Below are 21922 nucleotides of genomic sequence, written 5' to 3' on the forward strand. Positions count from 1 at the left end.
TAACTATGTTTATAGTTACACAGCTCAACAGATATTAGTCTCATAAGACTAAACATCTCTTTTATAAGAACGTAGATATACAGATAGCAAAATTAAAAGTGACAGTGAATTTCAGTACCTGCAACAAAACTCAAAAACACCAATGTGTACCCTTCAGATGTGCTTGTCAAGCATTACTGTAACTAGAGGCATATTTTCACACTTCTCAAGAGGTTTTTTTTTAATCTTCTGATCTGAAGCTTTCCTTTATCTCTATGAGCCTTGTATTTTTTACATATTGTCCTGTGCACAAGCACTAAGCGTTTGTTTGTTGATCATGCACTTTTCCTGCTTCAACTCAGAAAACCAACTTCCATCTGTATTATTTTACAACATACATACAACACACAGGAAAAACAAACGTAATTCCCCAGGACAGGAAATATGCCTTTAAGTTTGTAAAACATCCTCTCCACATACAGCACTCTATAAATATTTCATCAATGCTGGCATCACCCCAGAAGTTTTCTGATCTGCAGGATGGGGCTGAGAAAAGCGGAGACTATGAATGCAGGAGACACCAGCTGCTGAGTTGCAGGTTAACCAGTTTTAAGAAGCACTCTCTGAAGGTGCAATAAATTCAGACAATTTTTCGCTATATTACTCAAAGGCCTTGACTTGTAATTCACATTTCCAGGCAGATTAAACAATACATTTATTCAGGAGAGTTTTAATAATAAACAATTAAAGGAGACAAAGAGTTCAAGAGGCTGCCGATGGGAGCCATAACCTTCACTTCTCAGGCAGTTCCAGATTCAGCAGGGTGCTTCATTGTTCCTGACACACCTGATGAAATTTCATTTAATGCACCCACACTCCCTACCTAAAAAATAGCTTTTACCAACACCCCACCATCACCTTGCTTCAAAGGATGACACAAACAGAAATACGCAGAGCCATCCATAGCAAACCCCTCCTCTTTAGCAGTTGTGGGAGAGGAATGGCAAATGAAATGCTAAGAAGGAAAGCAAAGGACTTTTTTTAATCAAATCTCAATGTTGTAATTACAAATACCTGATAAAGCACTACAACTTTTTTTGCATGAGCAACAGATAGAATCCTTACTTTGTCTCATAAATCAGCGAATATTTATGACACAATCATACAGCCTGTCAGCCAAATGATCCATTTTGTTCTGAGACTGTCAAGAACAACATATTTATTAAGGAATTATAGTTCAGTTTCTCAACTCAAATATTTTCTTCAGAAAGTGCAGACTTTTCCAATGAAAGCCTGCAATATGCCAAAATGACAGCACAGGCGAGTTCAAGCTGCCACTGATTTTACTGTAATTTAACCAACAAAAGAGTCTTCAAGGCTAACTGCCAGTTTTTATGAATATTAAGGTGATTATCACAGAACAGTACAGATGACACCTACTTTCTTCAAACTACCAACAGACACACTTAATCCCAACAATGGAACAGTATTAACTTTCCAGTCTTGTTAGACGAATTTACAAGCACATCTCCAAACAGCAAGACATTTCCAGTACCAATATAAAATTATACATACATATATGGAAGCTGATAGAGGTATCTATAGAATTAAACTCAATTGCTTTTATTGCAAATAAAGTGGAAGCGAATATAAGCATGGGACACTCTAAATTACAGTGTGACTGTAATTTACTGCATTAATTGCTTGAAGTTCTCTCCCTGATTGAAATTCCCTCTGCCTTTTGAAGACAGTCCCTTCTTTAGGGATAGCAGAAAGGAACGAAACAAAACAACATTCACTTCAAGGAGCGCCCGATTTAAAAACCATGAAAATGCAGTACTGCCAGACTCCTCTGGCTGCAAGGACTGTCCCAGGATTCAGGGCAGCCCAGTAATAAATTGAGCTATGTTTACCATTGCAATTAGGTGAAGGCTGCCTGAACCTCTTCTTTCTTCGTCCCCAGCTGGCACCCCCTGTTCTGGGTTCTCCACAGCTTGTTTTCTTGCCTGAACCACAGGGAACCCAGAGCTTGAGAACATGCCCTGAACTCCCTGAATGGCCTCACCCAACACACAGGCCTCAAGCATTGATAAAATGCATCCGTGGAGCAAGGCCCAAACCTAAAATCTTAAGTTTTAAATCACCACCACTAAAATGGCAGTGAGATTTTAACCACGTTGTTGCAATAGCCTAAAAAAAAAGAGGATCTGAGCTTATTTACTACTTCAGATTAAACTCAAATTCACACCACCACCACTGTACAGAAAAGCAAGTGAGATGAAGGTGACTGGAAATGAGCTGCCCAGCTTCTCTGTCCCACTGTCAGAGCACTCATATGATGAGCAGAAGTCATAGTTTTGGCCTGTTTGCACATATTGCACTCATTTTACTGAGAAGAAAAAAAAAAAAGCAACAAAAACCTTAAAATGCCACAGCATGTATTAAAATGCACACACAAAAAACAACACATAATAGGAAATTTAATGCAGACATGACTCTTGCTATCATAGAAGACAACTGCAGAAACAAATTCAAGAACACCTTCCAAATACAAAGATAAGAGCAAGCCAACATAATCTGTCCAGGGAAAGAACCAGACAGCTCAATTTTGTTTATTTAAAAAGGTGTTTGAATAGAGGGTAAAAAGGAAGTGTTGTTAAGCTATCCCCTTGTTAGGATGTAAGAGTTTTGACACTTGGCCTATCACGACATTGACACAAGCAAAGGAAACCATCATAAAACTAAAAAATGGCATGCAGCTGCTTGGAAAAAATAATAATAATTGAAGAGCCATTACCAGTATGTTTCTAAAAATGAGAGGACATTTCAAGAAAGCTCTTGCTGTCCTCAATAACTTCCATTAAAAGACCTTCATTAATGAGTTGTATGTAGAAATACAACAATGTAGATCCTAAGTTGGGAAAGATTATGAGCCCTTATGGGGCAACAAAAAGTAAGGAACGTTAATAAGAGAAAATTCAATACACATAAATGTAAAGTACTGTGCTCAGGAATAAGAAATCAAATGCACAAATATGAAATGGAGAATAATTGGCAAGGCAGCAGTATTATAAAAAGAACCTGGAGGGCATGTGGACTGCAAAATGGATTATTTAAAAAAGAAATTAAAAAACAGGCAAGCATTGTAGGCAGTATTAGTGACAATGTTTTATATATAAAACCAAGCAGTATGTATTATATTAAAGAAGAGGTAATTATTTTACTCTGCTCAGTTCTATCCTTTGGTCTGAACACTATGTTTTTAAGACAGAGAAAAGCCAAAGAGTCCCCTGGCAAGAATAACTGAAGGTCTGGAGTAAAAGAAGACGCACCACTAAAAAAAATAGCATTTTATTTTCCACCAAGACAAAGACTTAATGGAAGTAAGCAAGAAAAAACATAAGATGCCTTGCTCTTATTACTTCCACCTTTCAACTTCTTAGACAGGCACAGTTTACATTCTCATCTTTCTGAAATTGTAAGAGAAATATCGCAAAGCTTAAAGAAATCAAGATTTCTGAATGAACATATCTTTTGTTAGTCTGAGGAAGACTTCTCTTAATAGATAAAATAATAGTAAATCTGACCATTATTTACCTTTAGCAACCTGAATTTAAGAGGTCTGTGCCTCAACCAGACAGACACCAGAGAAGAAACTTCAGCTTCAATGCAACCTTTCTGTTCTTTTGCACATCCAGGGAACAGGAGTCAAGCAGCCCCAGCCACAATCACCACTGCTGAGATACCCTCAGTTTGCAGCTACAGGATGTTCATGGAGAAGACCTACCCACCTAGACTTTTTCCTCAGGATTGTGCCCTTTTCTACACCTGCTATGTGCATGGAAGGATCACCATTAAGTGTCTCTCCCCAAATGCAATGCTGTCCTGAATCATATGATCATATATTTTTAGCCTCAAACAGATAGCAGGCTCCAGGATGTGGTATAATGTCAGGCTGCTGCAGGAGGACAGTCTGTGAGTCTGCAACTGCATCTTCCTGCAGTAACCTCACAGCGTAATTCATCACTGACATTATTCTCCCATGGGTGGGCCAGGAGATTGCTCTGTACTGCAGGACAGCCATTTAAAACAAACTTCGCACAAGTAGAAGAATAATTTTCTGTTCCTCACCTTCTGGATACTCACCGTCATAAAATGGCATATCTCAGCCTTACATTTAGTGGTAGCAGTCTGTGGAAGCTGTATATATGTATTAGTGACTTATGTAGTGCTCTGAGATAAAAATTCAAGATCAAACAAAAATTAAAACTATAATAACATGAGGCTAGATGTCTCAAAATGAGCAGCCAATAATCAGTGAGTACTTCTGCCTTTCACCTTTCTTTGTCCTACTGCCATTGCTAAAACTACATATTTTCTTGGGTTTGTGGGACTTAAATCCCGTGGCACTGGGCACCAAAGAAGCTACACATTCTTCCTCCAGGAACACTAGTACTGTGATTTGGCAAATGAAACCATAAGGCATGTATTGAACGACAACAAAACAGCAAATAATCAAATGGCTACTCATTACAAAAACGATGCTCTATTTTGTACAATAAAAATTCAAAGTTCTTCCAGACAAAAATTAGTAAATCGATGAACCAATGATCCAAATGAGGACAAATTGAAAACAGTGGTTAGCATGTAGCCACATTTCCCAACTTACGAGAAAGTTACTGGGAAGGCAAGATGAACATTCAAAACTTAGATAAGTAGACATCCTGTTTTCTGCTTTTGGAAGACAAGTTTGGTCTTTCTGTGCCAATGTTCCCTCACATGGCAACTTGTACAAGCCTCAGGTTTCAATACCAGCACACACCTTTGCCACTTCAGCTAATTCAGTATTTCACAGCTGTTTGTAGGCTTCATCTCCTGACAGGCATTTCACCACCAGCTTGCCAGCCAGTTGCTGGCAGCGGAGGAATGGCAATCCTTCACCCAAACTCAATAAAACCCTTCCATTTCCTGACCTTCTTCTCCAAAGGACCCTGTTCCAGCTCTGCTCCCAGCTCTCATTCCTTGTCCAAACCTCTGACCCCCAGCACTGGCCCCACAGACCTCCTTAACCCTTCTGCCTGCCCACCTTTACACCTTCTCACCGTGCCCCAATTCCAGCACGCTGCACCCACCCAACCCTTCACACCAATGCTGCTTTTCCACGTCCCTGACCAACGCAATTTGTCCCAGCTCTGGGTGGAAGTCTGCTCCTGGCCTCAGGTGACTGCAGACCCTGGTTTGCACACTCAAACCCATTCACAGATCATGTCCCCCAGCACTCTCAACACAGACAAAATATGCAGAGACTTTGGACAGTAAGCCGTAGGCACATGCATATTGCTTTCTGAAAGGCTGCATCCTGGCTAAATTCAGGTGCTTTGTCATGCAAACAGAAAAAGGCACATCCTTGGAATAAAATCCAACATCCATTCTCAACCAAATCTGTCAATCAAAGAAGAAGATGCAACTGCTTATCCACCATAAAAGTTGTGAGAGCTTTGGAACGCTGGAATATACATCTTTTCTTTGTCTCATTTTGAAAATCTGCCAAAGCATTTCAGCTGAAACTTTATAAATACCAAAATTAAACAAAGCAGCACAAGGTTTATATGCACCACAGTAAATTTTCCACCCAAACAGGTAGTTTGGTGAATTAATAAAAATCTTGTTTGGCTACTTCAATACTTGCGATGCTACCATATTGCTATAATTTCAGCACAATGAATTATTAATATATGCTGGTTTCCGTTAATTACTGTCTCCTCCAGGAAGATTTAATTACCTCTTAACCAAGTCCATACCATGCTCGCTGCAGCCCAGGGTACATCCGCAGCACCCAGCGGGTCTGAGCGGCCTCCAGCAGTCCCTGCTCTTCAGCAGCAGAAGTTTGTGTGGTGGCAGAGCCCAAAAAGGTGCAACTCCACACCTCACAGTGTTAAAAAAAAAAGTTAAAGAAAAGTATGGGAGGGGAAAAAAAGAAAAAAAAAAAAGAAGAAAAACCCACAAAACAAAACTGTAGGAAGACCGAACAAACAGAAGAATCACTGTAGAAATTGAATTTTTTACCCTTGGTTCAAGACCGATAAAGTACTTTTATAAGCAAACAAGAAGTTGGGAGCACATTTCAGCAGACCGCTATAGTGATGTACATTTCTATGGGCAACTCCAGCTACTGCTCTGTCAGTATCTGTTACATCTACAGTGCAAAGCCAATTGTTCTTAGAGGGTCTGAAGCGCAGCATGCGCATCTTTTGGAATGCCTTCATACACTCTCCGAAATACCTGTATGCAGTATAAAAGAATATCCAAAACACAGTGATCAACCACAAGTAATGAGAAATAGTTATTCGTTCCAGAACCTTCTCCTCTGCGCCCTTCCTGATTAAAAAACGTATTCTTCTGAAGCAGACTGCCAGCCCTGCAAACTTCTTGTTGTCAAACGCAGCTGTGGTATATTTCCCAAAAGTTAAACATGATGGATGAAATCAGCGTGCAAACATCAAATCTGAATTTTGTAAAGGAGTGCAGGCTAAAGTACCAACTTTGTTTTTGAACAGAATAAAGGAGAGTTCATTGTGCCCTCCGTCTCCTGAAACCTGAAAAGCTAGCTCACTGTTTCTCAGTAAGGAGCAGAAAATTTATCAATGGTGACAATTAATTTCATTCTATATCTTACTTCTTATGTCGCTTACGAGCACTGTAGTAGAGATGGATAACATCACTAATTTATTACTGCAAAGTCATGCAATGCTATCTTTCCGAATTTGAAGAAAAAGGAAAAAGAAAAATCAAAAGAAATATGTCCAAAAACACACATATCTTCCAAAGCCCCAGGAAATCTCAGTTTTTCTAAACAGTGGTAGAATGAAATGAGAGAATCATTGGTGAGTTGTCCCCTGTTTATGGAGAACCCCATTGGCATTAACAGAAACGTGACATAAATTGTGTAAATTTCACTTTGCTTTCCTGCTGGGGAAGAGATTTAAATCCATGCAGGCAACCACACTACTCATAAATGAGCCTTTCAGGCACACCAACCAATACAGACTTGAGGGAAACAACAAGGTGAAACCTTTTTCCTTCCAAGAAGCAGCAAGAATGATGGAACTGAAAAAAACGCCCATCTTTTCTCACACAATCAACTGGTGAGACCAAACCGGGAAGATGTTTGCATCAGCAAAGCAAGCACACTGTGACAGCAGCAATCAAGTGGTCCCACTTTCTTGAGGTTTTCTGCCACACCAAACTGAAGAGCAATCAACCACTGACCCCCGTGGTTGCTCCTGTCTGTTATTTTGACCATGCATCTTTTGATATTTAAAGGAAATCACAGGTGATAGTCACCTAGTAATTCTGGAACAAGATCTGCATGTATACTGAGCCCCAGCAAAGCAAAGGCATTTTGGGGAGAAAAAAAAAGAAAAAAGAAAAAATTGAAAAAAAAATGAAAAAAAAAGAAAAAAAAAAGTGAAAAAAATGAAGAAAAAGAAAAAAATGAAAAAAATTGAAAAAATGAAAAAATTGAAAAAAAATGAAAAAGAAAAAAGGAAAAAAAGGAAAAAAAGGAAAAAAAGGAAAAAAAGGAAAAATAAAGAGAAAAAAAGAGAAAAATAAAGAGAAAAATAAAGAGAAAAAAAGAGGAAAAAAAGAGAAAAAAAGAGAAAAAAAAGAGAAAAAAAAGAGAAAAAAAAGAGAAAAAAAAGAGAAAAGAGAAAAAAAAGAGAAAAAAAAAAGAGAAAAAAAAGAGAAAAAAAAGAGAAAAAAAAAGAGAAAAAAAAAGAGAAAAAAAGAGAAAAAGTTGGAGGACCAGTGAAAGAGTGAAAGACCAGAGCAACATGAAACCATTAATTCTTTCAGAATTTCAGTTTGCTTATGGCATAAGTTTTGTTGTTGTTGTTTTTTCTATTTGTACTTTCTAACTTTAAGCATTATTTATAGGTGAATAGCTCTATTTCCAAATCCCTGTGGAAGTGCTGTTGGAAAGGATGCATGACAAGACACACAAAGCCGTGTGGTCCTACCCTTCTTTCTCCAAGACCAGAAGTTTAGAAACTTGAGCCATTCAGTTAAACGACAGGGAGTCCAAGTTCCTTAAATCTGAATTAATCCAATTTTACAGAATAGGAAAAACGCATTTGCCACAAAGAGGTAACAAAGAATGCTATGAAGAAATTTAGCCTTTTTTCTCCCACAGCTTACATGAAGACTTGTCTGTCCCTGGCCAAGTCTGGACAGTGGAAGAGGTGATGCTGGAACACAGCTGTCATGCCCACCATGTGGTAGGGGTAGCCCAGACCCAAACCAAATCACAGCTGCTCCAGAATGGGAGAAATGGGAGAAAAAGCACGCTTTCTTAGTTCATCTTCTCTGCTCTTTACAGGCATCATGCCTTTACTTTTCGAGCAGCACTGTACATCTCAGATAGAGAACCTGGTATTATTTCTCTGGGAATGACTATCCAAACTTCACATTTGTTGTTAAGCAATATAATAGAGGTAATTTACCCCAAAAGTCGGGTGGGAGGGGCAAAGAGAAAGACCATAGAATGAACATTGCTTTGGAACTGATAATTTGCCAGGGGGTACTGTAAAAATGACTTGCAAAACTTGTTCACTTTATTTAATAGAGATGACATAACCTCAAACAAGATAAATATTAAAGGCGGCACACAGCGAGATACCACATTAAAAACATATTTGGTGCTGAATCAGTCTGTAAAATATACAATATATCACATCTTTGACTGAAATAAAATGTGAACAACACACACAGCTTCCACAATGGTAAAACGCTCCTCAGGAACCTCTTCACATGCTCACATGTCCTCACAAGGAACACGTGTGTTCTGCACACACAAACCCCATTGCGCTTACTCAGTCATTGCAAGTGCATTCAGATCAGCCACTGGCTGCTCAATTTGGCTACTTAAACCTCAAGGAGACAAAACTAAAAGTTGCATGTTTGGATCTAAGAACTTTGAAAATTCAAATTAAACACAGTTATAATCTCGTTCTTCTTGACTAAGTGACTGCCTAATGCCTCAGACATGCATGTTTTCTCCAATTTCCAAACAGACCAGACCCTATGCAGAAGTCAGGGCTGTGTTCTCACAGAGACCTTTAATCTGACGGTAACTTTTCAGCGCAGAGCAAGAACTCGTGCATCATCTCGGGAGTAGCACTGCACAACCGTGGAACAGCTTCACAAGGAAAAATAACGCAACTGCCCAAGAAAAGTATGAGGACCGCAACGACGGAATCTGCTCTGCTAGGGATAAGTTCAAAGGATGGGAAAGAAGGAATAAATCTGGAGGGTAACGGCGTTCGTCGGGGGAAAAGAATCCTTAGAGGAAGCCTGGGAGATGAAGGGGCACGTCTAAGTTGCTGGCTGAGCCCGTCGCTACGCCGCTGCCCCCCACCGCTCCCGGCCCGGCCGTGCCCGTGCCCTGGCAGCAGCCCATCCCGGCTCCGCAGCGCGCATCCCGTCCGCGCGCACCCAGCGCCGTGAGGGAGCCGGCGTCCGCAAATCGAACAGCACCATCTAGCAGGACCCCGCAACTTTGCCGAGCAGGGCAGATACTTCTCAGCAATACGGCGGCTCGGCAGCCCTGCCTGGAAAAGTAGCGCGCCTTTCAGCACCGCACGCGACGTTACGATGGCTGGAACACGGAAGACAGACCGGCCGCAGAAGGAACGGAGGGACCGAAGGCGCCGCGAACTTCCCACGCCGGTCTCGGAGCGGAGCGCCGCGGCTCTGCCCCGCCGCGCGGCGTGCGCCGCCCCCGCGGTACCCCGACCAGCGCCCGCGGGGCGCTCCGCAACTCCCCGGCGGAGAACGGCTGCTCCGCACCGCGCCGCCCGCAGTCGCCGCCGGAGCGCTCCGCCCGCACACCGCCGGCAGCCACCAGTTGCTCGGCCGCGCCGTGTCCCGCCGTCCCCGCGGCTACGGAGGGGCCGTGCGGCCCGGGCTCGGCGAGACCGCCGCAACGCGAAAACTTTCGAGGCGGCTCGGTGCGCGCCTCCCCAGGGCTCGGCGGCGCGGCGCTCCCGGCCCGGCGCGACGCGGTCCCGGCCCGAAGTTGGGAGCCGGGCGCCGCCAGAGCTCCGCGCCCCGCGGCCGCCGCGCTTTGTTCCCAACTCGTCCCCGCGCCGCGCCGCCCGCTCCCGGCTCCGGCCCCGCCGAGCGGCGCCCGGGGCGCCGCACCCCCCGCGGGGCAGCGCGGGTCCCACTCCGACCGCTCCCCGGCGCCGCGCGGCCACGCGGCCCGAGCGCGGCCGCCCCCGGCGAAAAGTTGTTGGGCGCGGGGCTGGGGACGGCGGCGGGGCCGTACTCACTTCTCTCGGGCCTGGCTGTCGGACGGGACGCTGCTGTTGCTCTTGCCTTTGCCGTACATGCCTGCGGAGAGCTCCGACTGTCACGCACCTGTCAACCCATCACAGCCTCCCCGGGTACAGCCCCGTCGCCATGGCGATGCCGCCACACACACAGCCCATTGGCCGGCCGGGCCCGAAGCCACGCCCCCCCGCTCCGTGACGGGCAGGCGGGAGCCGGGCGGGCTGCTCCCTCCTCCCCCCCCGCCGCTCCCCCCGTCCCCTTCTCCTCCCTCCTCCTCCTCCCCCCTCCCCGCTCGCGCTCTCCCTTCCCCGGCGCAAGGGGGAATTAGAAACGGTTCTAGAAGGATTTTAAACAACTGGCTGTTCCGAGCGCCCGCCACCCGCCCGCCGCCGCTGCCGCCGAGGGGGGAGCGCGGCGGCGAGCGGCAAAACGCGGAGCGGACTGCAGCCGGCGGCCGGGCCGCTCCCTGCACGGAGCCTGCCCGCGGCCGCGGAGCCGGGTCGCCCCCAGCCACGACGCCCCGCCGCGCCGAGGGGCTCGGGCGCTGCCCTCCGCCGGGCCCGGCCGCCCCTCGCAGTGCCGGGGTGCCGAGGTCGGGCGCGCAGCCCCGCAACGCGGCCGTGGGCGGCGGGGGGCCGTGGGGCGGCAGGGAGCGCCTCCTGAGGAGAAACCTGTCCTTGGGGAGACGGAGGGGAACGCGCGGTGGTGTGAGGGAAATCGAGGAACTGCGCTGGGCGGTTTGAAGGCTGTGCACAGAGACGTGGTGGCAGAGAGCCGGGGTCACGCAGCGCTCTGCTCTCGTTCCGCGCCCCGCTCTCCTGAAGTACGGCCCCACATCTGCCATCCTTTGGTACCCGCTCACCTCTACTAACACACAGCTGACCCGAACCCACCCCGTCGTGCCGCCCGAAGGCTCTCGGTGCGCCGTCCCCGGCGCTCCCAGCGCTCTCCGGCCAGGCCCCGCCGTGCCAAACCACCAGACAACACCTGGGGCGGGAAGTTGTTCGCGGCACGGACCGCCGGCATCTGTTTATCATTGTGAGAGCCGCAGCAAAGCGTCCTCTGGATCCTGAGCTGCAAGAGCAAAGGAAATGGTTGGGGAGGTGAAATTGTTTTGGGGGGGATTAGGAGAGCATTAACGAGCGACTGGAACAAATTAGCGATGGAGCAGTAGAGACAACAGGAAGGAGCAGAACGCCAAGGAGTCCTGCACGGCCGGTGGCTGCACGCAGACCGTTCCCCACTGTTGACTCCAGTGGGGTGGGATTTGTGCTTTTGCAACTCACTGCAGTAAATCACCAGATTAATGCGAGCTGCAACAAAGGCCACTGTATGCCAAAGTTGTCTGCTGGCCCCGGGCTTTTGCCCCGCGATGTTTTTCATGCAGGTCGGTGGGATGGAGTGATAGAGGTGGGTCTGCTGGATGGTGCCAGCATCAGCCCAGGCCTCTGCACCGCCACCACTCCTGCCCACGTCCAGGTCACACCACCTGCAGTGGGGGAAGAACTGTCCACAGAGCTCTGGTGGGAATAGGAAGGAAGCGGGCAACTGGAGAGAATGAGCATTAAGGGAGAGGTGGGAAGGGTGAGGGAGGCCGACACAGGAAGAGAAGGAGGTGTAAATGGCCATGGGGGAGAAGAGAAAAAGGAAGCAAAGCACAAGAACAATGCACAGTGAATGTGGGTGATGAAAAAGGGAAAGGACTGTGGAGAGAGAATCTGAGAATGGCATGTAAATGAAGAGCCAACCAAAAGGATGCGTTTTTCCTGCATTCATACCCAATAATACTTACATGTCTTGTAGCATGGAGTTCACATGAAGGCTAGCCATGTGACTGATTGTATTCAGTGTGAATACAGGGAGCGGAAAATGGCACAAAGAAAGAAAGGCAGAGAAAGAATCAGAGCAGAGAACAAAGAAGAACCTGAGTTGTGGGTAAAATACAAAAAATAACGGTAGTCTGAGGGAGGAAAATAGTGAACATGGACACGCTCAGGCAAATGCACACAAGATAGGTAACACTTATTTTGGTTCAGATGCCGCAGTCCTGAGTACAATTTTCATCTGAACGTTTGCTTACCCATGTGGAGCAGCCGTTGCTGTCCCATCAGAGACGTTGGCTATCTCCTGTCCAAGGCTTCGTACTGCCGTGGTATCAGCACAGCTCTCACATGGAGCTGGTAACAGCAGTGAAGTGGTTCCTGGCTCTTCTCTGTGTCTTCCTCTTTTCCCTCTTTATTTATTTTCTGCAAAATCTCTGGCTTGCCTCAATAGTTTTGATTGATTTGTTTGTGGCTTGAATGGCGGGGGGCTATTTTGAGAAGATGGCTATGTCAGTGGTGTGTCACTCTTGCAGGGGGAAAAGTTGCTATGTGGAAAAGAACTACGTTGAGGTGTTTCCTAAAAATAAAATGAGATTGCTCAGTGTCCTTTGGATATGCATTCCATCCATGAGAAGATTTTCACAGCTGAAAATGCTTTGTTCCCATTTTTCATTTGCATTCTTATGATTTATTTGGTTCTGAAGGACTGCAGATGCCTTGGATGTTCCCAGATCAAATGATGGTTGGTGGGCAAATTGGAGCAGGGTGAACTTCTAGAGGGCAGCGTTGGATATCCAGAATTGAGCAGGGTGAGTCTGCTTCCAGGGGCAGTGTTAGAACTCCTTCTCTGTACAGGTATGACCCTGGACGACCATTAGCATTCGGGTGATGACTTTGTAATTTTGCTTAGAGATCCTTCAGTGAGATACAGACATAATGCCAGTATTTATTCATTTATTATGTGTATGAAAAACAGAGGGCACCCCAGAGTTTGATCATAGGACTTTGCTGTTCTGCAAGCTGACATTACAACTGCCTCTGCAGAAATTCTATGGGAGTATAGTATCCTTTGGAACAACTCAAACAAAGCGCTATCCTGTGGATACAAGAGTTGCCAAGCGAACAGGTACAGTAACACAAAAACATCCTGCGGTCTTGTGAAGTCTTATGTACCATTTGTCCTGTTTGAAAGTCTTTCTGCACATGTAGTATCTGTATCTGCGCCCACGCTCAGATCATTTCAAGCACAAACACGACACTTAATAGCAGCAGTTGTATCTCATGAGGCCAATATTGTAATTAATGAGATTTGAGACACATATACTGAAACAAATTTAAGTTTCTGATATCAGAAAGGAAGATCCAGTGTTTGTTTAAAAGGGGGATGAAGGGGTGGCTGTACTTTAAAGCTTCTCAGTCCAACACTGGAAAGGAATTCACAATGTATTTTTAGAGTGTTATAAAAATCTCTTACATAATGCTGATTAATTCTTAGGTTTTATGGAAGAGCACTGGGCTTTGTGTGTAAGAGTGTTGACCAGCTAAGCCACTGAAAAGGGCTGGTTTGGGCTGGATTTTTCTTGGACTGCTTAGGTACAGAATGCTGCAATTATTCAATTATTACAAGATTTTGCTTTTGTTTGGGCGTGTATGAATATTTCTCTGGAAACTGCATCTTATTCTTGGAAGTCTTTATCATTTTAAAACATATGCTATGTTATATCACCCTGTCGGAGATATGGGATAGCTACAAACTGTTGGTGTGGGTTTTTGTTCCTCTCTCTTGCTGCAGCTAGTTACATTATGGATTAACATTGAGAATGTCTGCAGTGAAACATTACTCCTGTGGCTGTATAAGACTTACTTAAACAATGTAACTTGTATTACAGAATCATGATTTTCCTCATATACTTGCAGTAATATATGCAATTAATATACAGTTCTGCCCATTCTGTTGATTTTCAAAATCATCAATCTAACTGGCAGCTTTCAGACAGCTTTTAACAAAGGCCTATTCAGGAAATTAAGCCAGTAAATGCTGCTCCCGTCTTTTAATTGTAGTTATATATAGTTATTGCTGTGTGTAGCTGGAAAGATTTTTTGGACAAGATATCATGGGAAAGAGAAGCTTTTGTTTGGTCTTTTTCAACAGATATGTGACCGAGGCAGCTTTGAAGCTGTTCCCAAGAATCCTTCTTCCTTCTGTGGGATGTCTTATCTTTGTATGGAGTTTCTGACTATGGACCTCATTATGCAGTCTTTCGTTCTTGTGCCATACAGTTGGGTAAGAATTGCTCAGGTGAGTGAGGTGAGTCCTAGATCTTTATTAGAGAATGAAGACAGCTGGAATGCCTGGTTCAGAAGTATTAAACAAAAGCTTTGTTTTTCCCTATCTTCCAGTTGGGAGGGAATAAAAGGAAATAAAAGTAATTATGGCTCAGCAGCGGGAAGAACAATATAAAGAGAATGCTCATGAATGGCTCTTTAATAACCTATTTGTCACCCAGGTCTCCTTCCAGCAAGGGCTCTCTTTGTATCCATGATGCCATTTACAGGTGTTTCAGCCCTTCTGCTAGAAGGAGTCTCCACTGCCACTGAGAGTTAATCCTGCTCTGCACAGTTTAGTTGCTGGAATTCTTTCATGTTAAAGGACACTTGTCCTAGGAGACACAGAGCAGCTCACTGAAGAAAGCTGGGGCAGCTTGCAGCAAAGAGCCGTGGGATGAGGAGAGGCAGTGCTGTACACTGAAAGCAGCTGGAAGAATTTGCTGGCTGCTACGATTACTCCTGTAACACAGGCTGTAGTTGCTTGCTCACTCTCATTCTCCCATGAAACCTATGTTATGGCCCTGCCTCCTCCTTGCTCTTTTTTTTTTTTTTTTTTTTTTTTTCCCCAGGGAACCACAGTTTCTTTCTGTCTTTGGAGAGGAATCAAAAATTCCTTCCAGCCTCCTGCTACATGGTTCACCCTTGAAAGGGCCAGGTACAATCTGAGTGCATTTAGCTTATAAATAAAACTTGGCAAAAATGAAGTTGTCATTAGCTTATTGCCCTTAGTGACAATGATATGGTTGCTCACAGGTGTAAATAAGTACATTACTTTCCAGTTTGTGTGCAAGTGCAATTCAGAGTACCAGGAATTACCTGCAAAGGGCTCTGTGACATACAATCTGAGCTCATACAGTAGAAAAAGGCATGATTTGTAAGTACTGTTTCCCTCCGTATCAGCCCTTTCTCTTGCATTCTCTGATGTCTTATGTGGTTTCCCATCTCCCTGATGTTGTTTCCACATGTGGGGCTTTCCCAACGTCTCCTGCTCACTCTCACACGCAGGTGCATGATGTTGTCTGATGTTGGTGAAGGCTTGAACTCTCAATGGCTGTCATGCAGAGCTGCTTAGTTATGGTCTCTCTTTTCTCCTTGGCAACATATTTTCACTTAACTGAATTACTACTTTTTTGGCTGCTAAATGTGATTGTTACTTAGTAATGTCTTAAAATGATGACTGTATTACATGTAAGCACATACAGCATGTGGGATTGCCCTCATTTCTTTCAATGATATGGCTGAAACTGGTTGTTTTAATCGGTCAGACTGAAACTACATATTATCAAACAAGCCAGTTTGTAAAGAAATAGTGTGTAATCTTAGTTACTAACCATTTGAAGGACAGCTGAAAGACATCTTTGATGGTTCAGTGATGTGCCACATCAGGAATATGAGCTTATGTGCTGCCTGGGCCCAAAACCAGAAGAAAACAGAATGAAATCTGGAGGATGCAGGTCCTTCATTGGGTAAATGTAAGGCCATTTTGAGACTGGGCCCTACACAGTGCTCCACATGGACAGATCCATTTCTGTGTGATGTGGGTGCAAGGATTCATAAGGACTTTACTGCTACAGTGCCTTGGCTCCCACTTCTAGGACTTAGTGCTATGTTAAAAAAAACAATAAGCACATAAAACCAACAAACAACAACAATAACAACTACAACAAAGCCAGAAATGGCATTAGGAGAATCAAAACTGCTTTTAGCAAAATCAGAATTGCATTTATTTTGAGGGTCTCTACACTCAGTAGAATGTTACAAAAAAAGGATGAACCCAGTATGGAATTGCTGAAAATTCCAGAGCTGGTTTGACATATGCGCTGCTATTGGCTTCGACAGGCTCATTTTATGTGTTTCTTACTTTGGGCTTCAGGATGAATCAAAATGCAATGTTGTTAGCCTGTATCAATGAGGCTGTAAGCTGGGAGTTGCACAAGTGTATCAGCAGAAAAGCGTTTGGCTTTAGCCAGCAATTAATCATGACTAGGACAAGTAACCTCTCCAGAACTCTCAGGTTTTTGTATTTATTAACTGCAGTTCATTAAAATATATATATATATTCCAAAGTAAGCAGTAGCAAAGTGGAGATCTGGAGAAATAAATGGCCCAAACTATCACACTGTGACAGCGTTGGCCAAACCTTTACTCAGTTTTATAAAACAAATATAGGTGATGTGTTGTCAAAATATCTCTTTTCATTAGATGCTCATTCATGAATAAATGGTTCATTTTATTTTTCCATGTATTTACTGGGCATCCAACAGTGAATTCACTGTCATCCCAGAGGTGTGCCATATTAGCCAATGCACATCATACATGAGTTTTATGGAATGTTTATGGTTTGCTGCTTTTTTTAAATGTGTACATCCCAAGAAAGATGGAAATCACTTCGGACTGTGATATGGGCTTAAAATTTGGAGGAGGTAATTTCTTTGGATCTCAAAAATCATAGGAAATAGTCATTGTCTGCAGTCTTTCTCTTCTTTTCACTAAGTATGAGATGTGCAAGAGGACTCCAATAGCTGAGTATTATTTCATTTGCTTTCCACACCAACATTTGAGCATTTTCTTCTTTTACTTTTTATGAAATATTCATGTCCAGTTAGAAATGGATACACTGAAAACAGCTAAAATTTCACCCCCTTTTGGATCTGCGGCCCAAGAAGAAGCTTATGATGATTGAAAACAGTGGCACACACCAAGTCAAAGTTACATCAGATCTGACTGATTGTTTAACAGCTGCCCAACAACGCTGTTAAAAGTAAGAAAGAAAACCACACGTTATTCATACGTTCATATTTATATATGTTTTGTTTCTCTTCACCTTCCAAGAGATCATAGATTCAGAACTGAACAACAGCATTTGGGGAATATAATCCACAGAATGTACATAAAAATCCAGCAAAATCACAAGAAAAATTGATCACTACTCACTAGTGTATCGAATCATGAAAAAGAGATGTTGTTTAGCTCTCTGTACTCATTAAACTAAAAGTACATGGAACTTTTTTGGCTTGCAAGTTTCAGGTAAAATGCACTGTAAAAGTCACTTTGTTATGTTTTCAGCTTTTCATAGGTAATTGAGAGATATGAAGAGTAATGACAAACTGATGCCCTGTTACAACTGTGCTTTACAAGCACAATTGCACCAGAGGAACCAAATTACAACCTATTCATTCTGATCTCTAGGTACAGAATGGTAAAACATGGTTATAATGGGGTATGGACAATGCCAGAGCACTGAGGATGCACTAGCTTGGAAGGGGAAACCATTTAACTCTCAATACCTTCTGTGATAAAAGAACAGAGGGATTGTGAGGATAATGTGCACTTTTGGTTCATCTTCAGTTGAATATTTTGAATAGGTAACCAGGTAAAAGGCAACTATGCTCTGTAATGTTAACACATGAAAATCATTTTAGACGTTTGCTTTGGTTTTGTGCAGCAGATTTTTGTTGTTTTTTTTTTGTTTGGTTGGTTGGTTTTTGGTTGTTTTTTTTTTTTGTTGTTGTTGTTGTTGTTTTTTTGTGAGACAGAGCCTTTTATAGAAGCCAGACTATTCTTATATTCTTTGGCATTTCCATTTATAAAAGCCACTCATGTTTACACACACACACACACGATATTGTTCATCATATATTGTTCAGCTGGTAAGGCAGAAATAAAAAAAGAAATTGATACCAGTCTGCAGATGTGTTCAAAAGCTTAGTGAATTCTTCAAGCTCTGTTGTGGATCATATTTCATTAAACTGCAATAAAAAAATCCTTTTTTACCTTGTCTTTGTGTGTTCTGAGGTGGGTTTGTAAGGTTTGAATTAGTAGGTAATCACCAAGAAGTCTCCTTTCATGAGGCTGCAGCTGGGAAATGGACAGTTTAATATTAATCGAAAGAACAAGCTTTCCATCTCCTTTCTCTTCTCTTTCCTCTCTGCTCTTCTGCTTCATCATTTTCTTCTCCAGGGTCCCTGTCCTAAAGCCATCTTTGTAGAAATCCAGGAACTATAAAGCAAGAGTAGAGCCTAGTTTTTCAAAATCCTGTTTATTGACTTCAGTGAGAACAGTAACACATGAATATTCAGGATGGAAAGATCCTATTCATTGATGTATCTGTGATTACTTATTCAGCCAAGAAACAAATATTAAATGAACCTGCAGGCTTATGAAATGTTGTGCCATCGCCATGCCAAGGGGAGGTATAGAAATGATCACTTTGGCCTCTCAGAGAGGAAAAACGTTAAATGCTTAAAGAAAACAATTAAGCACAAGTGATTGAACTTTGTTAGAAATAAATAGTAGCATGGTTTTGAAAATGTGTTATGTATCTGCACGTATGCTGTCTGTAAAGCAAGAATAAATGTGACACTGGCTTCCATCATTTAATGACACATCTCAGACAGTGTCTGAGTATCACACCTTCTGCTGCTGTTTGCCTCTAAGTCCATTCTGGCTTTGCTTTCAAGCAAGTTGAACAAAAATGTGAAGCTAGTTGCAAAGTCTAACTTACTGCATTTTTGTAGATTAAAGGACATTTATTCATACACTTCACCATTTAACTCATCTACTAGAAATCCAACATGGTGAACGAGAGAGGACAGTCCCAAACCAGGGTCACCAGGGACTGATAGGCGTGTAAGAAAGGCATTAATTTAACTCTTTATGTTCTCTGCACACCAAGGGATCTGAGAGCCTGTTGGGACATAATAGAAATCAAGGGTCTGGGCTGAACAGAGAGCTCCAAAAGGTTTCTCTTTTCTTCTTTTCTGGATATAAATAGCACATTTGAATAAAACCTTTTGCTGTTTACTTCTCTGCTCTTCTCTTGAGTTACCTTTTACATATCTGGTGGAGATATTTAGGGTGCTGGACTAAAGAATTCCACTGACTCTTGTGAGATTTGCTCATGTGGGCAGATGAGTTATTGTGCCTGAATCCCCCAGGTGTCCTTCTGTCCAATGACAGAAGGACACTGTGGGTCTGAGAGGAGAATCAAGTCCTTCCTGAGCGGCTGGTACTGGGAAGGTCACAAGTGAAGTCCTGAACAAGAGAACAGAGATGCCCTGGGGGGTTTCATTAGGAACTGCGACTCCAATCTTTTTCACCTGTTGAGGTCTCCTCATCAGATCTGGCTGACATGGTAATATCTCGGCTTCCTAGGATATTCAGCTAAGAGGTCTGAAATTTAAAGTGAATTGAGTTATTTAAAATACCTCTTTTTTGTTATTTTTTTATACCCAGTGTCAAAATTTACAGCTTATCTTCATGATGTTTAACTGACTTGTGGGAGCAAGAGTCCTCTACTGATTCAAAAGCAAGCTTAAGAAGCAGAGGTGGTTTAATTTCTTCAGTTTCCCCAATTTTTTCAATTTTCCTAATTATTTTAAATTCTCTCTCAAAAAGAAAAATAGAAGAAGAAGAAATATATACATATATATATGTATATATACATATACATATATATATGTATATGTATACACACACACAAAAAAAAAAAAAACAAAAAACAAAAAACAAAAAAACAACAAACCACTCTTTTCTTCCAATAGAGCTGGACACTATTCCCTCCAGAGTTTACACTATCCTGAAATTCAGACTGCATCAGCTTCTGCCTACTGTATCCCATGCCATAAGTTTTAGTAAGAGATAAAGAGGTGCATTTTTTATAAGATTGTGAATAATGTAGAAGAGTGTGGGGTAGGAAAAGAGCTCTTGTGGAGATCCTTCTTGGCCTGGAAGGGCATCATGTCTGATTAAGACAACTTACTTAATTCCAAACATTGGTAACAAACAGAGGTGTGGAGTGGCATGTATATGAAAGAGGAGGACTTTTTAATCTCACAAGCTGGCCTCAGGGGTTTTGGTTCAGCAATAGACAGAAGTTATATAGAATTCCCAGAATACAGCTGGTGCACCCATAACAGCATTGGCTATAATAGGATTTTTTACTGTGCTAGGAATGAAATATCGGGCTCTCATTGTTATCTTCCCTTGTGCAGCTGTAAAGAATTTATTTGTGATTTTTACAATATCCAGAGGTGGTTCCTTTGTACCCTTTTTCAATAAAGTTGAAATGCCAAAAGTTTTTTAGTTTCTTATTACTCTCTTTGCCCAGTAGAAAACCCTTGTGGCAGTCCTGAGGCTGGCATGCCTGCCCTATCCAGAATGATTTCTGAAAGAGGCTGTTGTAATTTCCTTGCATAGCTGGTTGTCCTAATGCCATTTTTAGTTAACCCAATACTGAGCCTTTTCCATCTTGTTGATTTCTACAAGCTCACGCCAGATAGGTGAGGCATTTACTGAGGGTTCTTAAGTGTTTCTTTATTTTATCTATCCTTGAGAAGACTCAGTTTTTGGAATTCTCTGTGTGATGTACTGAAATTTCTTGTAGTGTCTTAACCTTAGAACAGAAAAAAAATCTCATATGTGAAAGGGGAGAACACGTTTCACTAGAAAAATAAATGTAATTGTCCTGAATGCCAAGGAATCAGGAAGCCCTTTTGTTCCCATGTGCAAGCTTTCTCCCAGTTCATATCTGTGTGAGACTGCAATTCCTTGCAGAGTTTAGCCCTGATTTCTCATTGCCCAAAGTTGAAGTTGGAGTAGGCACTTGACCGTATTTCCCAAATACTCCATTTTCCATCATCAGTTGGTGGCTGCTCATGCAAATTGTTCTGGATTTGACACTACTGTTTGAATGTATTCAGTAGTGGCAAAAATATTCCTTTTTTTTAAAAAGCTGTCAGAATGAAAGGTAACTTTAATGTTAATGGCAATGAAAAATTAATCTAGCTAAGAAATACACAAGCAGAAGGAGAGCCCTTTTTAGATTATATTTATCTTCCTCCCTGCATACTGATTTTTAAAATCAATTTTAAGAAAAAAATTTTTTTTTCACTTTCTTCCACTATTTTTATGAATTCCCTTTCACCTCCACAGATGTTTGTAATGTCCAGGGAAACTGTGCATTTTAAATTCAGGTGTAGCAACTCTGTTATCATGGAACCTGAAAGGGCCGTGGTGAAGAACAGGGCACTACAGCTAAGAATGAAGGAGATACAACACTAAGTTTTGGAAAGACGTGAGGGAAACTTTGAAGAGAATCTTTCCCTTAACCCTTTCGGTGAATCTGCCACGCATGTCTCTCTCCAGCAGCTATTGCTCAGCAATCCCCTTCTCATTCAATAAATACTTGGACAGATGGAACTCAAAACAGTAGGGGCCTAATAAACTATTTCAATTTGTAAGAACTAGCATCTAATAGGAGCATTGCCACTGATTTCCATGATTACGGCAGTATCTGGCTCCTAGTACAAATACAAGCGTCGTAATTTGTTTTCCATCCTATCTGATGTCAATGTAAACAGTCTTTTGGAAGAATTTGTATATTTCTCTGCAGGAGGATGAAACCTAACTCAACAGCATTGTGTTAATTTATGGGGAGTGCAAGGGGAATCTGATGA

At 42.7% G+C, this 21922-nt stretch overlaps 1 protein-coding gene across 26 annotated transcripts in view; it reads right to left on the reverse strand.

Annotated features, from left to right (window-relative positions):
* Positions 1-10372, reverse strand: part of SSBP2 (single stranded DNA binding protein 2) — a gene marked incomplete at both ends in the record, with an annotated part of 158031 nt that extends 147659 nt beyond the window's left edge. For all 26 annotated transcript variants that reach the window (XM_079548989.1, XM_079548988.1, XM_079548979.1 and 23 more), the window contains one exon: positions 10314-10372. In XM_079548989.1, the coding sequence (XP_079405115.1) occupies positions 10314-10372 (59 nt within the window). The remainder of the gene's footprint in view (positions 1-10313) is intronic.
* Positions 10373-21922: the final 11550 nt, after the last annotated feature.

The sequence above is a fragment of the Tetrao urogallus genome (assembly GCF_951394365.1).
Source record: "Tetrao urogallus genome assembly, chromosome: Z".
Taxonomy (NCBI): domain Eukaryota; kingdom Metazoa; phylum Chordata; class Aves; order Galliformes; family Phasianidae; genus Tetrao; species Tetrao urogallus.